The 17,726-nt window shown below is 36.8% G+C and overlaps 1 protein-coding gene across 4 annotated transcripts in view; it reads right to left on the bottom strand.

Annotated features, from left to right (window-relative positions):
* Window positions 1-853: 853 nt before the first annotated feature.
* Window positions 854-17,726, bottom strand: part of UBR5 (ubiquitin protein ligase E3 component n-recognin 5) — a 151,822-nt gene continuing 134,949 nt past the window's right edge. For 2 of the 4 annotated variants that reach the window (XM_032760161.2, XM_032760159.2), the window contains exons 50-59: window positions 17,551-17,695; window positions 16,499-16,629; window positions 14,438-14,498; window positions 12,593-12,768; window positions 11,954-12,038; window positions 9,386-9,541; window positions 8,619-8,732; window positions 6,427-6,571; window positions 5,086-5,171; window positions 854-2,020 (exon numbers count right to left, since the gene is read on the bottom strand). In XM_032760161.2, coding sequence (XP_032616052.1) covers window positions 1,808-2,020; window positions 5,086-5,171; window positions 6,427-6,571; window positions 8,619-8,732; window positions 9,386-9,541; window positions 11,954-12,038; window positions 12,593-12,768; window positions 14,438-14,498; window positions 16,499-16,629; window positions 17,551-17,695 — 1,312 coding nt within the window. In that variant the 3' untranslated portion in view covers window positions 854-1,807. Of the gene's footprint in view, window positions 2,021-5,085; window positions 5,172-6,426; window positions 6,572-8,618; window positions 8,733-9,385; window positions 9,542-11,953; window positions 12,039-12,592; window positions 12,772-14,437; window positions 14,499-16,498; window positions 16,630-17,550; window positions 17,696-17,726 lie in introns of all 4 variants that reach the window. The other 2 variants (XM_032760158.2, XM_032760156.2) reach the window with 1 other exon arrangement.

Genomic DNA, 17,726 nt, shown 5'->3' on the forward strand with positions numbered 1-17,726 from the left:
ATATTTTATCAGTCCCATCATGTGCATACAGAGGTTAAGGTGATATATAAGTTTTATATCTTTCAAACACATTGATGCTAATCAGCTCTTGATCTAATTACTATTTCATTTATTCAGAAATAGCATTTAGACATAAAAACCAATGTCTCACTTTGTAAAATAACCTTTGGCTAATTTACATACATCTAATACAGCGTGTTATATAAGTTTTAAGTAATACAATGAGTCACTACTATCATTCAGTTTTAAATATTTTTAGTGTTAACAGGGCTGAGAATATCATGTGGTTCGGTCTTCTGAAGGAAGTTATAGAATAAAAGCATAGTGCCTTTGAACATGAAGACTATCCTTAAGGCAGGAAGTCCTACAAAGGAACTGAGAGATTCCAGAGAATTGCTCTCCTCATTTTTAATATGTAAAGTGACTGTTTTAAGTCACTTCATTGAAGACTTAGTGAAGAAAACAGTGTTATTATGCCACTGAATAAAGCTACTTAAACCAGAGTAATTTTGGGATATTAATCCTAGGCTACATAATTAATAGGTCATAAAAAAAAAACCTGTCAGTTATTAGGTGTAAGTTAACTTCCTATGCCAAGTAAGGGGTCACACTTCACTTCCCCCATTTGTAAAAAGAAAAGGTGGCCAGGCCAGTGCCATTTAGGATTCTCTGCTAACTGTAAAATGTGGACTGGTTTTCTTCTGTTTCTTATAGTCCAGGTGTATATAAACAACTTCCAGTTCTTTAAATCAAAATTTTTATGCACATAACCATGTCAGTGTATTGCCCTTAGTTTAAAAATGTACAACTACATAAATAAAAACTATTGTTTCTTCAATATTATTACTTGACATTTCTTCTGTAATTTCTTTATTTAAAAAAGTAAATGTAACAAGATACTTAAAAAAGGCTAGATACAAAAGTAGTTAAGCTGCTCACGAACATTTAAAATTTTCCAAAATGTATCTTCAATAATCATGATCTTATAAAACATTTTACAGTTATCAGAAAGTGCCCAGGCTGAGTTTACATAACTGAAATACCTTAGTACAAATGTCTAGTTAGAACTGAAGTGCAGTAACCTCTTGAGACTGACTGCTCATTGAAATAGGGATACAAAGAAAAAGTTGATTGTGATAAAAGTATTGTGCATTGGCCCCATCATATGTACAAAAAAAGTGCCCTCACTCAAATGAGCAAATTACATGCAAAATATTAGTGATATCATTTAATATCCTAGAGCTCAATGCAGTCAAACCGCAATAAAAGTGGTTTTTATAGGTAAAAGTGATTTCATCTCTTAAGATCTGAACGTCGAGAACTTTTTTACAAGTTCCATATACATGATACACAGTTGCAGCCAACCACAAATTAAACACCATAAAAAAAGTTAAAATGAAAACACAGAACATACTTAATTTTTTATTTTGAAATTCCCTATTCCCTCTATACAAGAACCTTTGCTGAAACAGTTTCCACAAAGGCAGCAGTGAATTTTCAGAACATTTACATTTTTTCCCCCTCAGCAAAAAGATAAATCACAGTGTAAATTATGTTGTTCTGCTGTCATCTTTGGCTGGGGTTAGACCCAGAAGTTGGTGACTAGCAAACCAATACAGCCAAATGTTGCTAGTGCTCCTTAGGCCTTTAAGCTATAAACTCAGCAAGGAATGTCTGCATTTTATCTCTTTAAGGTACCACTAGGGGGGTATGACAGCATTAACTTCCATAAACTTTTATAGACAAATGGAAAAAAATCTACAAAATTCGCTAGTAATATTACACAGCAATACACACTTTTTATACTCTACACAAAACCAAAATTCTTGGTCTTAATGGCGAGTAACAATTTCTGTTTGAGAATCTGTTTAGAGGAATAGAGTGGGACGTAAAGTCGAGAAATGCAAGTATTTGCAGTAGGAAGATGTTGGTCATCTGGTGGTCTTATTGTGATTGAGGGCATAGGCTGGAATCCTTCTTCACTGGCTGGCAGTGATGGGCTTGATGTCCAAAAGTAAACCTAAAAAGGAATTCAACAGGTTAATATTTAACTCTTAACTCTGGCAATATATACACAAAGCCCTATTGTTAATAAGCTAAAAGGAGATATTATTTTGAACTGGGTTTTAAATATATTTTCTTGTACTAAAAAGGAAAGGGATCATTCATACCTCAAGACAGGTTTTTGTTGTTTTTTTTTTCCCCAAAGGAGTAAGTCTAGAGTTAGTAGAGGAAAAAAAGGTGACTTTCTGTCACAGAGCCTCAGTATTTTCATCTGCAACATGAGGCTGTTGGACTAAATGGCTTCTAACAGCCTTTCTTGCAGCTAAATTCCATAAAGTGTCTATTAGTGGAAAAAAGGCTGCCAAACAAAAGATAGAGTCTTAGGTTCAAAACTCACACAGGTTATCTTAAAAAGTTATTTTGCATTAAGGAGCAAAATAATGCAAATAATAAATAAAATAACAAAGCAAAAAAGTATTTACTACTACATTGTGATACAGAATCATTTTATAATAGTAATTATTGGGGAACATCTATTCATCAAAATTCATGCAATAAGCCATATTAACACTAAGTTTTATCATACCTCTATAATAAAACTTTGTGCAACACAGTATAAATGATGCTCAGTAAATGTTAACTTACACTTTTTAACTTAACCAAGGATATGCCTCCCTGAAATATTTTGCTGAACATGTAACTTTCCTCATCAATCCATCCCTTCATACATACCATACATACATACGCATCATTCTTCAGTGTCTGTCTCTCTTAAGGAAAAGCTTTTTTAAATCTAATCATTTTATAATGCACAACTTAACAATGAAGTATATCCAATTTCCTAGAATGACTAGGAAACCTAAACAAACATATAATTTCCTGAAGCACAGTTGTATGGGAAAGCTCATCTAGAATTCTATATAAAGGAACAGAAAAAGAAAAAAAAAAAAAAAAAACATACGTATCAGGATCTATAAAATCTGAAAAGAAATAGAAAACAGGTACTCTAGAGATGAAGCTGATCCAAACCACTCATTTCATAGATAAGAAACAAGCTTAATGTAAAGTGTTTCTCCAAGGATGAATGTGGTTAACCAGGGTAGATGACCTCACTGCTGGATCTCTAATAAGTTGGAAAAGAAATACTTTTACTAGTGAATTATAACACTCCAAGAGGGAAATAAACTGTAGTGTTACCCAATAACTCTGGAAACCCTATAATTTGCAGGACTAATTAATTCATGGGAGAACTGTTTCAGAAACCCCATTCTTATGTCCTCTAGATGCATCAGGATGAAACCAACAATATGTGAAGGATGACTTCCCAAAAAGAGGAGAAGGGTAAGGGGAAGGAAGATACCATGATATACTGCTTACACCCTAAACACAGGTTTTCAATAAGAGTTTAAGGTTCACAAATTAAAGCTGTTGACAGGAAATTTTGAGGTCTTTATAGAAGGAGATTTTCTTTTTTCTAAGATTGAGTCACTAGCAAATTTTTCTTTCAGTAGAAGGCAGAAACTGTCATGAGATTTAAGTTGGCTTCCTGGACTGAGGAAATACTGGTTTAAAAACGGCAGAATTGGGAGGCCGAGACGGGCGGATCACAAGGTCAGGAGATCGAGACCATCCAGGCTAGCATGGTGAAACCCTGTCTCTACTAAAAATACAAAAAATTAGCCGGGCGTGGTGGCAGGTGCCTGTAGTCCCAGCTACTGGGGAGGCTGAGGCAGGAGAATGGCGTGAACCCGGGAGGCGGAGCTTGCAGTGAGCCGAGATTGTGCCACTACACTCCAGCCTGGGCAACAGAGTGAGACTCTGTCTCAAAAAAAAAAAAAAAAAAAAAAAAAGGCAGAAAATTGAAACTAGGGAATAGATTAAAATAGATGACTTAGAACTTATACCAGATAGCCAATCATTTCTATTTCTGTTTTTGGTGGTTCTTACAGACTTGATATGGGGCTTGTCTTAAGGAAACAAGGTGCCCTGAATCTAAAGACTGACTAAAGGTGGTAGAACTTAAGCTATTTAGATGATCCTGAAACCAACAGGGACAGTTATGGTATTGGCACTAGTGGGAACTTTTAAGAGCCACAAGACTGGAGAAGTCAAATGCTGACCAATTATATCAAACCCACCTGGGAAATAAACTAAGTCGAAATTACCAGGGTGGCTAAAAGCTGAGAAATGAACTAGGTGGCAGTTAGGACTGCTGAACAAACCTATCTCGCCACAGCAGAGAAATATTAGAATACACTTAGAGCCATGTAAAGATTCAGGAGTGCTAAAAGCATGAATTCCCCTCCTTCCCTCCACCACCCCCAAAATAAGCTTCTGCCTGAATGAAGGTAACTGGGAATCTGCAAGTTTTTTCTTTCCTGCACAAGTAACCACTTCCCCTTATTCAAATAAAGGATATATCTAGAAATCCGATCATTTTTAACTATTTCCAGAAGTGGTCTAGTTTAGAACTAATGCTGGTTAGACAGGGGAAATGTTCCGAGAACCATGAAAAGTATGAGTATAGAAAGGATCTTCCAGGGTCTTCTAGATAAGGAATGTCCTTCAAATTTCTACAGGAAAGTCTGCAGCATACTGCCTTTCAAGATTAATGGACAGGATGATTTGGTTATGGTTTTACTTGATGGGTGGACATAAGTTCCCACTGAGAGGTAGACTTCCCACTAAGATCAAAGCTTCTGTTATCTAATTTATAATTCTAAGTTAGTTGGGGCTCTGTACTAATAAGATTTTGAAAGATTTAGTACCCACATATCACAATTAAGCTACTCTCTTCCTAGTATGCAGATATCAAGATAATACTCAGAAATTCTCTCAAGGCTTGGCACTAGTCAAAAGGATTAAGGATGTATACAGGGAGAAGCATATGTCGGCAGTACAATAAAGAAAGATAAAAAGCCATGTTGCAACAGTAAACTGGTATCTTCTGGGACTAAGGACAGCATATTAACAGCTAAATGTACTTCACTCTGCTTAGAACTTTAGCAATACAGGCCATCATACATGGTATTTTTAAATTTTATATTTCCTTCTACAAATCTTGTGAAATTTTTAACTTACAAGATCTTGTCGTTCTGTCATGCTCATCTTCTCTACTATTGACCAGAACCAACGCTTGAACTGCAGAAGCTTCTCAGCATTTTCTCCTAAGAATGAAGAATGTAAATAAAATATACTATACCAGTTGTTATTATCTGTAGAATATTACTAATCTTCTTAGAATAAAAGGATACAAGATTAAAACATTATTTAAGACTTGGGGGGAGCATCTAATTCCTAATACAGGAAATTAACAGCATTTGCATAATGTAAAACCTCTACAGTTCGTTAGTCAATCCTGACTCAATATGACCAAAACAAATGAACCACCAGTCTTAAAATTGATATTCACATGAGTTTAATCTCATCTGTATGTCATTATTCTTATGATCTCAAGAAATGCAGATTCTCATTCATTCACGGGGCGGGGAATGCAGAGAGGGGAGACCAGAGATTCTGCCTGTCTAAAATGCTTTCAGATGATGCCAATGCTACTGATCTGAGGATCATACTTGGAGTGGCAAGATCTTAGGCAGTTTCTTTGGATACTCTGTTTTCCTTCCTAAATTTTTGGTTTGTAAATGAGACAAATTCTTATTAGTATTAAAAACTGTATTACAAGGTAGCACAAAAACTATTACAATATATAATTTAGCTGAAGCTGCTTGCAAAATAGGAAAAATGGGGAAAAAGTCAGTACCTTTGTGTATATAATAATCTTGGAATATAGGTATAATCCTTTCACAGAGAACTTCTTGGAGCTTCTAATGTACAGTCACAGCTAAAAAGCCTATTCCTAGACCATAGGACTTTCAAAAGAAAGAACTGCAGCAAATCAAACACTGGAGATAAAAGTTTTTCTTTCAAGAGGACTTTCACTACCACTCCTTATTCTTCTAGATTCTAGGAATCTAGGAAATGTTTGTGTGCTACTGTGGTTTTAGAAGTGTGATTTGGGTCCAGCTCTATAGAGCAATGATCATACAAATTCTTTCATTAGGGAGTTTAAGCAACATGAATCAGAAAAGCCCAGAGAGTTGTCACATGGATTACTTTTTCTTAACCAGTATATACAAATCCTTTTTTACAGTTGCTCATCATGAAAAATTTTTGTTTGTATTCATATTTTTTGAAACCTAGAAAAATTAAGCAGTGAAAGAGTTAAGAATAACCTAATGCTAAGCCATCGAAATACTATTTACTTCAAACATACCTTTAAAAACAATGTAAAAAATTGTTTTAATGCTTGAGTAATACAGTAATTTCCCAAACCCTATAAATAGGTCTCAAGAACTAGAAACTCAGAAAGTGCTGACTGACCTATCTATATAGTTCTTTAAACATTTTTTTAAAATGTCCTACCTGATTCATCATTGAAAGAGGTGAAACTGATCAGCATTTGCACATTGACTTCACCGCAGCCATTTACCAAAAGCCTAAAATCTTCTGCCGTTAAATCTTCTAATGAATTTTTTGGAAGCACATCTAGTAGACCTTTCCTCATTGCCTAGAGAATTTCAGAAACAATAATACTTCATTTTCCATGTAACATTTATTTATATTATTAAAGCACAAGATATAATTTTAGCAGCCTTCTCTAATAATGTTAGTTCCCATTTTACACCAGATAGCAAAAAAAAATTCAGTCCTGTATTTTTTTTATTTCTTAAGATTCAAAAGAGAGAAAGGCAGGAAGTGGGGAGGGAAGGCATAGTGAATAAGCTATGGGTTCAAAAGTGAAGTAGTATTATATACCAGTGGCTTAACAATTTTAAAAGTTATGTTAATAACAAACAGGCTAGTCATTAAGAATAGCTTCAATCTTTCAAAAGTGCTATCCTGTCAGCATCTCAGGAAAGATACATTGACAACAGCAAACCTCCCAGATACAAACTCAAAAGCTAGATGCTTACTGAGAAATTACCATGTGCCAGGAATTGTCTTAGTACCTTACCTAATTCAATTTAATCTTATCCTCATTTTGCAGAGGAGGGAACCAAGGCACAAAAAACTTAATTTGGTAACATCATACAGCTAGAGGGTGGTACAGCCATGACTTGAACTCTAACAGTATGACTCCAAAGCCTGCACAATTACTGTAGCACAGGGATCAGAAACACTCAACACCATCAGTCATAAAGCTATATAAACATTTTACAGGCTGGGTGTGGTAGCTCACGCCTGTAATCCCAGCACTTTGGGAGGCCGAGGTGAGCAGATCACGAGATCAAGAGATCAAGAGCATCTTGGCCAACATGGTGAAACCCTGTCTCTACTAAAAATACAAAAATTAGCTGGGCGTGCTGGCACGCACCTATAGTCCCAGCTACTCAGGAGGCTGAGACAGGAGAATCACTTGAACCCAGGAGGCGGAGGTTGCACTGAGCCAAGGTTGTGCCACTGCACTCCAGCCTGGTGACAGAGCGAGACACTGTCTTTAAAAAAAAAAAAAAAATTTTTTTTACCCTGGATGGGGAAAGAATTAACATAGTAGGATTGATGTTACTCTTTACAAGGGCCTGACTAGTAGGACTGGCATTGGCTGGTGTCTGAGAACTTGGTTTTTGCAATATTCCAACATTACTAACTGGTAAGGCTGTTTTGAATGTCTGGAGCAATGAACCATGCTGTAACAGACTGCCTGGACTATTTGTGCAAACAATGCAGTTCAAGATGAACATGTGCTTTCTTCAGGGATTCTGGAATTTCAGTAATCATGGCTGGTTGTGCAGATAGAAAATGCCCATGGAACTAGCCTCCAATAAAAACACTGAGCTCTGACTCTAAAGTGGGCTTCCCTAAGCACAAACAACGTATACATGTTGATACATTTCACTGGTGGAAGAAGTGTGTTCTTGGCAATAACTCATCCCCCTGCTTGAGACAGAACTTTGAAAGCCTGCACCTGGATTCCTCAAGACTCCGCCTAATGTTTCTTTTTTCCCCTGCTGATCTTGCTGTGGGTCCTTTTGCTACAATAAACAGTAACTGTTAAGTACAACTGCTTCTGAGTCCTGTTGAGTTAATTTTAGCAGGTTACCCAAAGTAGCTTTGATAAATAAAACTAAAGCTGTTTGCAGTACCAAAATGATTGTTTTAGGGTCCTACCGCTAGGACAAAGGACTAAGATATATTATTTTACGCATACATTTTAAAATATAAAGACAATTCTTTATCTGACCAGAATCGAAGCGATGGAAACATTTTGGTATAAAAAGCCTTTGTACCTCTCAGTCTGTCTCAAAAACTCTACCGCTAAAACAGTAGGACCCTAAAACAGTCATTTTGGTACCATAAGCACCTTTTCCACACTTTTGTTTGCCAAAGCTACTTTCTCACGATGACGTGGTTTTTCCAAGTAGTTTTATCAAAAAGAAAATGAGTACTTGGTCTGGATTCTTAAATTTAGGTGTAATTTACATTGTAAATAAATTCCTTTTGGTTTAAAAAATTTGTCCTTTTATAAACAAGCTGAATATACTTAGCTAGTTTTACCACACATTAAGACACAAATAGCCTCATTGGATCACGCAACACTTTCTAGAAACACTTACATGTAAGGGCTGTTCTGCAACTACCAACATTCTGTGTTCTGCATATTTCCGCACATACTCATATACATTCTGTGGAGTGACTGGTATATTTACACCATTAGGAATGAGTTCGACCTGTGAAAAATTTACCAGTGCTATTTAAAGGCAATTCGGTCAAAGCAGTAAAACATTAACTGTTTATAAAACTAGTTCCTAAAATTTTTAAATATAAACACACTTATTTATTTGACCAAAATCTAAGAGATGGAAACATTTTAGGCCAAAAAAAGTACAAGCCGCCAGGCGCAGTGGCTCACGCCTGTAATCCCAACACTTTGGGAGGCCGAGGTGGGTGGATCACGAGGTCAGGAGATCGAGACCATCCTGGCCAACATGGTGAGACCCCATCTCTACTAAAAATACAAAAATTAGGTGGGCGTGGTGGTGCGTACCTGTAATCCCAGCTACTGGGGAGGCGGAGGCAGGAGAATTGCTTGAACCAGGGAATCAGAGGTTGCAGTGAGCTGAGATCATGCCACTACACTCCAGCCTGGCAACAGAGCAAGACTCCATTTCACAAAAAAAAAAAAAAAAAAAAAAGTACAAGCACTTCTACCTCAGTCTGTCTCACTAACTCCTGATCCATCTTTAACACCTACAGTATCCATCTCTCCTATGTGTACACACATGTTCATTTCTTTCAGTCCCTAACTAAACTGTCTATACATAAGACAAGCAGTTTAACCAAATTCTGTTGCCAGAATCAGAGAAGTGTATATTTGCTTTACCTGTCCTCCACCTTCTTCTTTACATAGGTCAATTGCAAATGCCAAATCCATTGCTGAGAAAACAGCATCAGCATCTGAACTCTGAGACGCGAGGATTAGTTGCCGCAAACTCTCATACATTACAGGATCAAAAAAAGCAAAATCATGCCAATTGACCTAAAAAAGTAATCATATGAAACTCAGTTATGAAAGAAACAGCATCTTCATTCACTTAATTAGTAAATTAAAATCTGATAATTTTATCTAATTTGAAGATATACTGATACAGAATAATTTCCCACTGTGTATATACAACTGTTTAAAGAGGTTAAGTTTAATAAATCTTTGGCTCTGACAATATTTGCTTTTCAAAGTATAAGAAGGGTTATATTTTGAAAAAATATAAAGCCAAAAGCATAATAGTTTTGAAGTTCCAGAACTGCAAAACTTTGCACTACTTATTAAACACCAATTATGGGGAGCAGCTGGCTCTGAACTTAATATACATCTTATTTATTCTTGATAGTAACATAAAATATAGATTATTAAATCCAGATGATAAATCTGGCACTCAAGGAAATTTAGTAACTTGCCCCAAGGTCACTTTATTGGGTTAAACTTGGGTCTATTCGATTAGCTGTTTCCTAAACCCTGCTGAAGACTCAATATATCAGCAATTTTATGTTGCCAAGCTTTGAGTCTAGTTCTTTAAATAAGAACATTTTAGCTGGAACACTTTAAGAATTTAATAGGGTCAGAGTTAAAAAGAAAAAATCATAATATGATATTCTTGTACTAACAGAAAATTATTCATCAGTAGGTCTGATTAAAGAGAATTATTAGGAGACTACAGCTTTAACATGCTTATTTATCAGATGTGTGACATGTACCTCTGGAAAAAACTGTAACATAAATCCTCAAAGCCACTGGCTGGACGTGGTGACTCACATCTGTAATCCCAGCACTTTGGGAGGCCGAGGTGGGGGAATCACTTGAGGTCAGGAGTTTGAGAAAAGCCTGGCCAACATGGTGAAACTCCATCTCTACTAAAAATACAGAAATTAGCCGGGCATGGTTGTATGCGCCTGCAGTTGGGAGCTACTTGGGAGGCTCACACAGGAGAATCGCTTGAACCTGGGAGATGGAGGTTTACAGTGAGCCGAGATCACACCACTGCATTCCAGCATGGGCAACGGAGCAGGACTCCATCTCAAAAAAAAAAAAATTAATTAATTAAAGCCGTTGATAGGTTCTTAGCTGTAACTCTGAAATGACAAACAGCAGGTTCTCAAATAACATCATTTCATTATAATGTTGATAAGAAAAAACTGGTTTCATTTCAATTAGAGTTGCAGTTTCCAAGATCCTATTGACGACAATAAGAACTTAATCCCAGCTACTCGGGAGGCTAACTCATGAGAATCACTTAAACCTGGGAGGTGGAGGTTGCAGTAAGCCGAGATCATGCCACTGCACTCCAGCCTGGGTGACAGAGTGAGACTGTCTCAAAAAAAAAACAAAAACAAAAAGTCACTTAGTCTATTCCATTTATTTTGTGTCAAGTAATTTCTCTAAAATATTTTTAGGAACATGGATAGTTTTGTCTTAAATCAAAAGCTGCATAATTAGCATTGTATATTAATTTTAAAGCAAACGGTTTTTCTTTTCCCTCTGCCATCATATAGGGAGGTGCAGGCTATCAAACTATCAAAACACATAAAGAAGATAAGCTAATTCCATCATCCAGAGATCAACATTGAGCATGCTGTGTTGTACTTCTTACATTCTTTGGCCACCCCCCATGTACCTCTTATATGTATTTTTGAAGTTGGAATGCTCTATTTTTTGTTTTGTTTTGTTTTTTGAGATAGGGTCTCGCTCTGTCACCCAGGCTGGAGTGCAGTGGTGCAATCATGCCTCACTGAAGCCTCAAATTCCTGGGCTCAAGCAGATCCTCCTATCTCAGTCTCCCAAGTACAGCTGGGACCACAGGTGCATGCCACCACACGCAGTTAACTTTTTAAATTTTCGGTAGAGTCAGAGTCTCTTATGTTGTCCAGGCTGGTCTCAAACTCCTGGGATCAAGAGATGCTTCTTGCCTTGGCCTCCCAAAGTGTTGGGATTACAGGTGTCAGGCATGAGCCACTGTGCCTGGCCTGGAAGGCTCTTTTCAATACCACTACCTTCTCTACCACCTGGTACAACTAATAATAGTGGATACAATTTACTGATCATTTACTATTTGCCAGGTACTTACGATGCTGTGTTTCTTACCAATTTATAAATGGGGAAACATGGCAGAAATGTCAGCATATTTGTTTGCAACAGGACGTAGGTCTGTCAGACCCCCAGCCCCACTTGTGTTATCTACTCTGCTATGCCATCTCCCCATAGTCTTTTTCTGTCATTATTAATTTTATTTTTGTTGACCATAATTGTATAATTAAATGTTTTAAAGTTATTTATAATGGCTGTAATGCTTTAAGATTTAATAAATGAATGCTATAAACAGTATGCTAGCATTTGATTATTTTATAAAAGAAAATTTTTGCAATTGTGAATACAATTAGGTTCATCAAAATCACTTACTTTTCTACCAAGCAATACTTTAATTACATGTCTATTCAATGTGATAGGACATAGTTCGTTCTGTAACAGACATAGTCCAAGAATCCTAAAAACAAAGACAGAGAAATAAGATTTAAATAATTCTAGAATACATATATCCCCCCACACATAATACATATTAATATTTTGAGAAATTCTCTACAGCCTCCTTTCTATTCAGCATGAAGTGCAGCACATACACTTTTTCAAAAAACAAAAAAGAAAAAAACAAAACAAAACAAAACAAAAAAACAGGAACACCAGCCTGAGAATGTTTTGTTTTTGAGACAGGGTCTCACTCTGTCACCCAGGCTGACGTGCAGTGGCACAGTCAGGTCATCCTCCTACCCCAGCCTCCCAAGTAGCTGGGACTACAGGCATGCAGCACCATGCCTGCTAATATTTTATTTTTAGTAAAGACAGGGTTTCGCCATGTTGCCCAGGCAGGTCTCCAACTCCTGGGCTCAAGTGATCCTCCCAGCTCAGTCTCCCAAAGTGCTGAGATTACAGGTGTGAGCCACTGCACCCAGCCTACATACATTTTAAAACAACTATATTTTAGAGAATCTCATAAATTGAAATGCTTTAAAAAATTCAAACCCAAGATTAAAGTTCTTTTACCTGCCAATGTTTCTGAAACAATTCAACCTTGCTTCTGTGTTCTTGCCAGGCCTTGGAGTATAAAATCCTCTTTTCCCAGGTTGGTAAAACAAAGGGGCATTGTCATCACCATCATCTGTATCATCTAAGTCCATATCTACTACACTTCGACTAGAGCCATGGCGCTTTCGGTTTTCCTGCTAACAGAGAATATCAGAGAGTAAGCCCCAAGATTCACTGAAAAAACAAAACATATGAAATGGTTCTCTCAAATCATTCAAATGAAGTCAGGTAGGAAGAGCAACATAAATATTTAAATATATGTGTATAACAATATTAAAGGTAAATGAACTTTTAATTTGCCCTTTCAGAATATGACACACAAAGCTTGTGTATTATTAGGTCTTTAACATCTCTGTTGTTAAAATAAAGTCATTTAATGAAACTCAGGTAAGCTTCTTTCACTTTATTGCCTGAAAATTCTTTTCACTGGATACAGAATTCTGTCATCACTTTGATGAGTTTCTTGACTTTTGGCTTCCATACTTTATAGTGAGAAATCCACTCTTTCAAATCACTGTTTCCCTATAGGTAAAGAACCATTCTTTGGCTGCTTTCAATAACATTTCTTTATTTTACAGAAGTTTGATTATAACGTATCTGGACATAGTTTTCTTTCAGTTTATTCTGTTGAGTTCACTGACTCTTGAATCTGGAAATCTATGTCTTTTACCAAATTTAGGAAGTGCCCAGCCATGATTTATTTCTTCAAATATTTTTTCTATAGCAATTTCTTCTCTTCCCCTGAGTAGTTCAGTGACATATATGTTAGATCTTTTGAAGTTGTCTCACAGGTCTCCCTGAAACTGTCCTTCTGTTTTAAAATATTTTCTCTATCCGTTCTTCAGAGAGGGTAATTTCCATCTATCTTCAAGCTGACTGACACTTTCCTCCAACACCTTCATTCAGCTATTGACCCATCCTGTGAATTTTTTTCTTTCGGATATTGCACTTTTAATTCTAAAAATTTCCCTTTGTTCTCTTTTGAAGTTACTGTGTGTCTGCTGAGAACCTTTATCTTTCCATTCACCAGTGTTCACCATTATCTTGCAGAACATGGGACAGTCTTTGATAATTCCAACAAGTGGGTCATCTCGTCGCTGCCATCTATTGGTTCTTTTCCTGAGAGAGGTGGATCCAGACTTTCCTGGTTCTTTGTAGGCTGAGTGATTTTACAGTGTATCCTGGACATTGTGAATTAGTTGTGAAAACTCTGAGTCTTAGTACATTAATATGAATTTAGTAGGCAATCAACCTACTTAGGTTCAAATTGGAAGTCTCACCTTCTATGTGCAATTGTTTCAATGCCAACTAAAAAGACTCCCCTATGCTATAGCATGATACGTCACTTGTTTTTGCAATGTTGGCACCAGCTACTTCTTTGAAAAATGAGTCCTAGGAGTCCTAGAACTCCTGACCTCGTGATCCGCCCGCCTAGGCCTCCCAAAGGGCTGGGATTACAGGCGTGAGCCACCGGGCCTGGCGAATTAGTCCCAGGATTCTATACATCTTTCCCTCTCTGCTCTTCAATTTGTTACTTATTCAAAGTAAAGCTTAATTCAAGCTGTACTCAAATGGACACCAACCAATAGGTGGGATTACACTGAGGCCTAATTAAGCCAACCTTATTATTTGATTCTATGCATAATACTGATATATTTATCTTTGCTTCTGTCTCTCTACTGTAAACATTCATTTTATTTATAAAGACAGTTTCTTCAGAAATCCTGCTTTTTTCCCCTTCATTTAAATTTCTTTATAATTTAAATTCTGTGATTATCAGCACATGAATAAAATGTTCCTTACCTGTACCTTTTCTGAGGAGTCTACCATTCCAAGATCCAGGATACTATCAGCTCCATTTTCCCTAAAAACAGAAAGCCTTTCACATTCCAGATAACGGAGACTTCTAGAATTTAGAGTATAATTTAAATTTAAAAGTACTTACAAAATACATTCAAGTTTTGGAGTCAATAAATATCCAATGCACCCGCTAGTACTAATGCAGTATGAGCAGAGAAGTTGGTAATACGAATCTTTAAAAAAGTATATCACTAGATCCTTCCTGTATGATTCAAGATAACGGACTAAAGGCTCCCTGACAAAATGAATGTGGTCTTCATAGGGGTGCTGGAACACTTCTACAATGCTCAGAGGGAGCACTGCAGAAGAACAGAAAAATGTTCAGAAAGCAATCCAAAATCACTAGCAAATTCTCTAGTGAATTTAATGATTCTAGAACACTAATAAATTCACTGTTTACTCCAGAAAGCCAGGTGAAAGCCGTCAATATTGTATACTGGTTGCATTCAACAGAAAACGTGACTAAATACGCAACTCTTAATGTATATTCACAAAAATCTTTTCACCAAAAATGTACATTGTTCTTGATTTTTCTATAATGGACTAAGCTATACCAGTGTGCTGTAGCTCCAGAGACAGGGCACAGCAACCAACGAACAGTACATAAAATCCAGAGAAGAAAAGTAAGAGCACCAGCCAAGAAAATACAGTTCTCTCAATAGTCTGGCTTGGACCATTAAAAGGCTCTGGAAGTGGCTGTTTAGCTCTAGTGCCCAGCCTACCAGCTTATACATCTCTAGGAGTGTATCTAATCTAAATTCCTAACTCAAAATCATGATTAGGAAGAAAAAAAATACAAATTTTCATCTAAAATAATAAACACTTCAAAGATTCAAACTGGGTATCAGATTAGCCCCAGGATAGAAACTACAGCATAAATGTGACCTATCTTCCCTTTTTTTCTCTTTTTTTTTTTTTTTTTTTTTGAGACAGTCTCGTTCTATCACATAGGCTGGAGTGCAGTGGCGCAATCTCAGCTCACTGCAACCTCTGTCTCCCAGGTTTAAGCAATTCTCCCTGCCTCAGCCTCCCAAGTAGCTGAGATTACAAGTGCTCACCACCACACCCAGCTTATTTATTTATTTATTTACTTATTTATTTTTTGAGATGGAGTCTCGCTCTGTCGCCCAGGCTGGAGTGCAATGGCATGGTCTTGGCTCACTGCAAGCTCCACCCTCCTGGGTTCAAGCTATTCTCTTGCCTCAGCCTCCCGAGTAGCTGGGATTACAGGTGCCCACCATCACGCCTGGCTAATTTTTCTATTTTTCGTAGAGACGGGGTTTCATCATGTTGGTCAGGCTGGTCTTGAATTCCTGACCTCGTGATCCACCCGCTTTGGCCTCCCAAAGTGATGGGATCACAGGCATGAGCCACCGTGCCCAGCCATTTTTAACTTTTTTTTAGTAGAGATAGGGTTTCACCATGTTGGCCAGGCTGGTCTTGAACTCCTGACCTCAGGTAATCTGCCTGCCTCAGCCTCCCAAAGTGCTGGGATTACAGGCGAGAGCCACCACACCCGGTCTTATCTTCCTAAGTCACTTTTACTTGTCACCTTGGAAAAAGGGGTATGTAATCTGTTAGATATTTTTTAGATTTTATATTAAATTCATACTTTGCAGAATAGAAAGCAAAAACTTGCATGAATTTTTAAGACAAATCAGGAAGCCTAAAAGAAATTTCATGGTTATGGCAAGAACACATTGTATAATATGGCCTTTGGCAGGAGGGTACTCTGATAAGTGAATTTGCGATATACTTTCTTTCAACTAATTTCTAAATAACCTAGGTAACTATTAAAACCCTACCTTTCTAATACATGAGAAGAAACTAAGCTGTCTCATTCATGGAATTTAAGCTATCATTTAAAAATCCATTTAAAAAATAAATAAAAATGCATTTAAAGTCATACTTTATGACATAAATTTTAAGATATGATGGCACCCACATACTGAAAATAAGTAGCTGATGTTTAAACTGAAATGCCTTCCCAATTGTACACATTACCGTCCATGTGCAATAATGAGTTCCATGGCCTCATCCACTCTTGCTCTCAGAGAATCTTCACTTGCTAGAAGGAGAAGCAGCTGAGCTGGGGATAATTCCAACAACATGCCAGTGATTTTACTTGCAAATGCCTGTAAATGATGAACAAATGTTACTTGACTACTCTCTAAAACCTCCTTTCTAATTACATCTACAATCTTTTATTTAAAAAATAATAAGAAGAAACTTGGGTAACAAATACAAAATTTCAGAACCAGTAAGGTCTTATATGAAACTGGAAGATCAATTATAGAGAAACTTGGCAGGGAATAAACAGTCCATGCACTACCACATCTTGTTAAGGCTACTTATAATATTTGTATGACAAGTTTTCTTTTTAGGTTTTTTTATATCTCTGAGTTAAACATACATATACTCAATTTCCATATTTTTTTCTTCATCAGAGAGCTAGAAATATCTTTTATTTAGGGTAGAAAAAAAGAAGGGGGTAGGGTAGAGAAAAAGATACCTATGTTTAAGGCTGAGGACTTGCTGGAAGAAGTAAGTTTTCTGTTATTCTTTCACTATAAAATGTGTACATACAGTTATGCATAAAGACAAAAAACATAACGAATTTGTGTGTTTCATATCATATAAAGAAAAACTCTTGAAAGAACATTCAAAATAAAATTCTTCCTGCAATACTAATCAGCATTAATGTGTTCCAACTACAGCTTGCTAACAAAGTCTGCTCCAAAAGTGGTAATAATTTGTTCAAAAGATACAATAAATAAAATGCACAGCAAAGTCTTTAGCATGCAAGGAAGGTAGAATGGAGACAGTGTCCCAACATAACGTGGGTGGAGGAAAAAATAAATTCAAGCTATACAGTTACCCTTCAGTAAACACTGCCTTATTCCCTCCTGAGCTTCCTTCTTACTGCAGAGCTAAAAAGAGTCCTCAATCATGTGGTTTTGCCAGTAGCTGACAATTTTTTTTAAAACACCATCTTTAATTCAAAAGCAAAAAAATAACACAGCCAGTTAAGAGGTAACTAAGTACACAGTACACACTGGTTGCATTGCTTGTACACGAGGATAAAGCCTCTCTCCAAGTGCCTGCCGATGTGCTGGCAAAGGATCAGGATCATCGCTGGGATTCCCTTCAGAGGCTGGTCTAAAGGGCCTAGTGTCGATGGAAAGCTGTCTCCTAAAGTCTCTGTAAGAGAAGGAAAACTATTATGACTTCA

The sequence above is a fragment of the Hylobates moloch genome, unplaced genomic scaffold (genome assembly GCF_009828535.3).
Source record: "Hylobates moloch isolate HMO894 unplaced genomic scaffold, HMol_V3 SCAFFOLD_9, whole genome shotgun sequence".
Taxonomy (NCBI): Eukaryota; Metazoa; Chordata; class Mammalia; order Primates; family Hylobatidae; genus Hylobates; species Hylobates moloch.